At 45.4% G+C, this 6,000-nt stretch overlaps 1 protein-coding gene across 1 annotated transcript in view; it reads right to left on the minus strand.

Annotated features, from left to right (window-relative positions):
* NUBPL (NUBP iron-sulfur cluster assembly factor, mitochondrial) overlaps nt 1-5,426 on the minus strand; it is an 88,450-nt gene extending 83,024 nt beyond the window's left edge. Inside the window, exons 1-2 of the mRNA XM_086462430.1 lie at nt 5,292-5,426; nt 4,214-4,361 (exon numbers count right to left, since the gene is read on the minus strand). Coding sequence (XP_086318556.1) covers nt 4,214-4,361; nt 5,292-5,426 — 283 coding nt within the window. The remainder of the gene's footprint in view (nt 1-4,213; nt 4,362-5,291) is intronic.
* Between the last annotated feature and the right edge of the window lie 574 nt (nt 5,427-6,000).

The raw sequence follows: 6,000 nt of genomic DNA on the forward strand, positions 1-6,000 counted from the left end.
ATACAGCCTCTGTTTACTCCTAAGCTGATAAAGCATATAGATTTTATTCTTCAGTTTGCTATTTAAACAGATGCTTGATTAATCATTCCCTGAATCAATCAGAGGAAAATTCATCCTCTGAAACCTGGAGACCAACCTACAAATCACAGATAAGGAGAAAAAAAAACCCAAAGCAAACCAATGATAAATAGAAATAAAAAAAGATAAAATCAACTGCAGCTCATGTCTGAAGAGGCAAAAAGAAAGCAAGTTACTCCACACACTGTCTTAAAACCACTTTATACATCTATTGTCTGCCTACACAATTATCATGTGTGAAAATTCAAGTATGATCCACAGCCCTTTTTCAATAAAGGACATTTGACTACTGAAGCAAAAAAAGTGAGACAGTGGGAATAATATGGTGGGAAAACCTGAGTTAGCTGAATGTCTAGCTGGACACCTCGTGCTCTCTGTTGAATCCCAGCTGACCATTATGCTCCACTGTGTCTTTCTACTATTGTCAGTTCCAAGTGGGCACAGAGATGCAGCATGGGACAGAACCTGACCCTCAACATTCATGCTGGCCCTAACTAAGTTTCCATAACCAGGAGTGTAGCACAGCAGGGCAGCTACACGCCAGAAGTTCAATACAACTTGTCTTTTTTTTTTTTTAATTATTTTCTAAAACTTCACAGCAGGCTACAAGAAAAGTCACCATGGTATCTCTGCCCATGCTTAACCAGCTAGCCAGTATGAAAAATGATGCACAGGGAGATCTGAGTTAGTCTTCTTGAAACCAGTACAAGCCTGGGAAGGTTTATTAGTTTGGATTTTGTAACTTCCAAATACAAACTGGCCCTAGGAATAGAACAGCTGAATACTCAAAACACTGAGCTAAGAACACAAATAAAACTTCTTGGTCCAAAATTGACATGTACAGAGCCAGCTGAGTGTGTCTGCATCTGTGACACAGTTAATCTACATCATCAATAAAATACCTAGAGATATCTTTCAGAGAGAGTGCATCTTAGTTAACTTCCAGTACTTACATCTCAATGTAAGTGGCATGTAGAAATAGAATAACCAGTTTATGACTATTTATCAGAATACTTTAACATTTAGAGAAGGCCCAGATTCAAAAAACACGACATCAATCTTGGAAAAGAACCATAAACAAATACTATTATCACCTTTGCCAAAGCCCAGACCTCTGTACGGGTTGGTCAGGCAAATACCTGGATTTTGGCTCTACCTTGCAAGCGTGAGTTACAATAACAGTACATCCTACATGCAGAATAAAAGCATACATGAGGAAAAAAACCCCAAACATTGTTAATAGGACTGAGATACATTTCACCATGTGTTGTCTTTATTAGCTGTCCTGAAGAATAACCAAAAATCTCAGCCCATTAAGTCTTTGCTAAAAATGTCTGAAGGCCAAGGCAGTCGGTAGTATCAGCAGTTTTATTTTCCTCAAACTGTAAGATTAACAAAATGCGAGCAAGAACACCAGCCATTAATTTTATTCCACTTCCACAGCTGAAAACAATAAGTTTCAATAAATTAGAAACTTTTCTTTCAAGAGCACACTTTGAACTCTTCTCATGCCAGGGTCAATTTTCTACAGTACTCTCATCTTCAGGGTAAGGCAAAACAAGGCACAGAAAAAGAAAAATTTTAAAAAACCTTTGGCCAGATGGTGTGAATACAGCAGAAAACTGGTAAGAGACAGAAACTTGACAGGAAAGAGCTATGAAACATAGGAAACAAACCAACCAATCAACACTTATACTCAGCAAACAACAACAAAAAAAACCCAGCAAAGTATTTAAACACACATTGAAAAGTATTTTTCTTATAACACAATTTTTTCTTTCCATCATTCACTACATGAACTTCAGAAGACCAAAAAGTGCTAGAAGCAACAGAGAATACAATATGAAAGCTACATACAATGAACAGAAAGTTGAATTCAACAGGTTAAGGAAAGTCCCTGACAAACTTTACCAGAATACATATCTACTTGCCCCAAAACAGAGATCCGGAGCAACTGAAACACAAACACACTGAGAGAATGTCTACATTTAGCCTGAACCTAAACTATAACAGTCACTCTATCACCCAACAACCCCTCACCAGCCAGGGAGGAGAATCAGGAAAAAGAGGAGCAGACCCACGGGTGGAAGCGAGAACAGATTTTAATGAGATAACACCAATACCAACAGGGATATAGAGTTATACTCAGCCAAATGAATACCCAGTCCTCAGGACCAGGGAGAAGCCAGAGGAGGAACAGGAAGAACCTCAGCAGGAACCCCACAAGAGCTCTCCCTCCTTAGTAAACCACTCCCCTTTATAATGACCATGACGTTATGGGACGGGCTACATCTGTAGCCAACTCAGGTCAGCTGCTCTGGCTGACTTGGGCCTGCCTAGCATGGCTGGGCTGTGATAGAATCCCAGCCAAACCAGGACAGGGAAAGAATACAAACAGTCTTTCAGAGAGATGCCAACAATAAGACCAATGGTATTTTTCTGTGGTGCTTTAGGAATTAGAAGTGCATACTATCGTCCTTCCTTTTCAACTCCTGCTCTCAAAATTAGACAGCGGAGTTGTCACCAAACATGTTCTCCACACACCTCCATTACGAAGAACATCATTTCAAGTACATAATTCAGCAACGATGCCATGCAATATTTTTGTTCATATGAATTATCTGATCTTCAATTGTTCAGCTGAACCATGAAATCTATTCTCATTTTAATAAACTCAAATCTAGATTCCTTTTTCTTCTCAATACTACAAATGAATACATTCCTTAACAAAAGGCTGTCCGATACAGCAATATTTGAATGGTTCATTTACATTTCAACTCTCTTATTCAATGCTTGTTGAACCCCAATTTTTTATTTTTAAATGCATGGGTATGAACTCCCAACTCTAATTATTATTTATACATGTGTCATACTTCATGTACAAATTACATACAGAGATGTACAAAGAACATACAGACACCAGTTAGCAGAACTTAAATTAGCACATTTGTTTGCAGACGTGAGGAAGATAATCTGAATTTACTGTTCAAATTATGTTCATTTTATAAACTGTTGATTTACAAACAGATATTTGGTATTTTCAGTAACCTGAAACAACCAGCCTATGAATTATAATCATCAACCAAAAGGTACATTAAGAAATGCAAGTGCTGATTGTTTTGCATGTCTTTGTACAAGAATGTGTACCTTTTGTATAGGATAGTATATATATATGTATACTATGTACTGAAAAAAATACTTTTAATTTTTTTTCTTTTAAGTACAGTTACTTTTACTATGGACATCATGTTTGTCTGTTCTAGACAGTCATTTTCAAGCACGCTGAAATATAAACCACAAAATGAGAAATTAAGAGCTACATCAAAGTGTTATCCACAGCAAATGGACATGAGCAGTAGACACATTCAACTAAAGCATGACTTTTCCACTCTAGATGCTAAGGAAGAGATCTTTAAACAAATTTCTAACACTTCACAGAGATCTTTTCAAAGAGGTTTACCTTCAGTGTCATCTTTGTTTAAGTTCAAGACTATTTCTGCAGTACTGGTAACCCATGCAGTATCTTATTCTACCACCTAGGAACTGCACAGTTAGAGAAAAATTATTTCAAAACCTAATGGTGGGGCTGAGAGAAGAGTTCAAGGGACTTCACAAGGCTCTGATCAATTTGTATGGTTTGTAACTACTGTTTGACCTTTTGTTTATGAGATGCCTATACAAGTAGTTGAGAAAATTTGACTGAGGCCTGATTTTGAAACCTTCTAAATATTACTGTCCTCTGCAGAGCACATGACTGTGCCGACAAGGCACAGAGGAGCACTGTACAGGCACACCTACACTGCTAGAGAAGGACGAACAGTATCACTGCACTGGCAGATGACCCCCTCCACCTCAGCTTACATCACCTCTTAAGAAAGCAGACTGTCCCAGGACAGCACCGCACTATTATGAAGATAGTATTTCAAAGCTGTCTGCTCGATCTGCACCTCATTTAAAGCCAACACCTCCGTACCCACATAGATACTCAACGGCTGCAACGGGACTCGACAGAGGTGAAGGGCTATGTTAGTGCGACTCAAGTACAAGGTAATGACAACACAAGTGCCCAAATACTCCCTACGAAGTATTACAAAATGTGCAAAGTAAACAATTTAAAAAAAAAAAAAAATCTTACCTGCTGTAGTTGATTTTCCAACTCCCCCTTTTCCAGAAGCCAAGACCACCACCTGCTTAACTCCTTCTATGGGCTTCTGTTTTGGCAGCCCACGTGACAGGATCTGGGCGCGTTTGTCCCTTAGAGCCTCATCCCTGAAGCTTGAGGACTAACAAAAACAGAAAAAAAAAAGTGAACGTGTATGCACCAACCTGCAGTTTTAGCCGAGAACGCTGACAGGGAAGAACACACCTGCAGGCTGAGAAATTTTCATTACTGGTCCAAAAAACCATTTTGCGCACAGGCTCTCCCAAGGGGAGCCTGCAGAACAAGCAAGCTGGCAAGAACGGGGCCCAGCTAAAAATAACCCCAATGAGCATTTTGGTTAGACAAACAGTTAAATATTACCAATCTTAACACTTAAAAAAAGAATGAGGGCTTGTGCTAAAATAAACCAAAATGCCACTTTAAAAGCTGGAAGCTTTAAAAGTAGGCTAGCCTTGGTGGTCTCACGTTACAGTTGCTTCAAGCTCAACCGATACCAGTTGTGAAAGAAACCCTGGGTGCCGAGGCGCCAGTGAAGCACCGGCAGCTGGCCAGAGGGTGCCCCTGCCCTCAGCCGTGCCACAGGTACCTGGGCAGCGCCGGGTCCTGGAGCACGTCCCCACGTCGCTGCTACTGCAGAAGAAGAGGTACTCGAGAGCTTCTCTGCACCCCGCGGGCCCGCAGCGGCCGGCCGGCCGGGCTACCAGGCACCTCCATTGGCAGCGTCCCACCTACTCCCTGGTGGCCCCGTTTTACCACCACGGGCGGAGGGCGACCGCTCGCTCCTTCCCCAGAATAGCCTCAGCTCCAGGCAAAAACCGGGCAGAGCCTCACGTTCCTCTGCGCCCTGCGCCGCCCGTGTCCCCCCCGCCGCTGAGCAACTCCCGAACCGCCTGCGCCAGGACACAGCCCGCCAGGGCACCCGAGCAGGTCCAGGCCGCGGCGGCCGCCCTGCCACCCACCGCCCCGCAGCTCCCCCCCCAGGCACATAGCCCGATCCTCGGCGGCCGGCAGGCACGGCCGTCCCGCTCCTTCGCCGGCGGAGAGCTCACGCTTCACTCACCGCGGAGTCGGCAAACGCAGCGGCGGACCTGCAGCCCGGGTGGCGCCGCGGCGCCGCTGGAGCCCTCCCGCCGCCGAGGGGGAGGCGGACGACGCGCAGCGCCCCGCGCCAGGCGGGAGCCCCCATGCCCGCCACCTCCCCCGCCTCGGGCGCGCTGAGATGGCGCCGTCTCTCCGCGCCTCGGCCCGCCCCCTGCGCCGCGCCGCGCTGGGCCTGCCCCGGCTCGGCTGGTGTCCCGGCCCTTGCACAGGGCGGGAGGCACGGAGCGACGGCCGTGGGGCGGAGGCTGAGAAGGGGCGGACGGACCAGGCCCCGGGGAGAGCAAGGAGCGAGCTTGCTGGAGACGGAGGAGTTTGCGCCGAGGGAACTGCTGCGGCTCCGGATGTTGGTGGAGCAGACCAGGGCCTTTCCGGATGAAGTGCCGAGCGGTGGCACTGTGAAGCAGCAGCACTGAAGAGCAGGTCCTTGCCGCTATCTGTAAGAAATCTGGGCCCAAGGGGCAAATACCGGGTGATCAAACGCATTACAAAGGGGTTTGGGGTTGTTCTCGTAGTGCTGTGCCTGTCACCGCTGAACTTCGTTGTGGTTTTCTCCGCAGCGCTCCTCCAGCCTGTCGGTGCCTTTTGAATTCTCATCTCGGCCCACAAAGTGGTTGGCCAAGACCTTCGTGCCTCCTTGGCTTATGCCCTCTGCAAATACA

The sequence above is a fragment of the Leptosomus discolor genome, chromosome 3, assembly GCF_034619465.1.
Source record: "Leptosomus discolor isolate bLepDis1 chromosome 3, bLepDis1.hap2, whole genome shotgun sequence".
In the NCBI taxonomy this organism is placed as follows: Eukaryota; Metazoa; Chordata; class Aves; order Leptosomiformes; family Leptosomidae; genus Leptosomus; species Leptosomus discolor.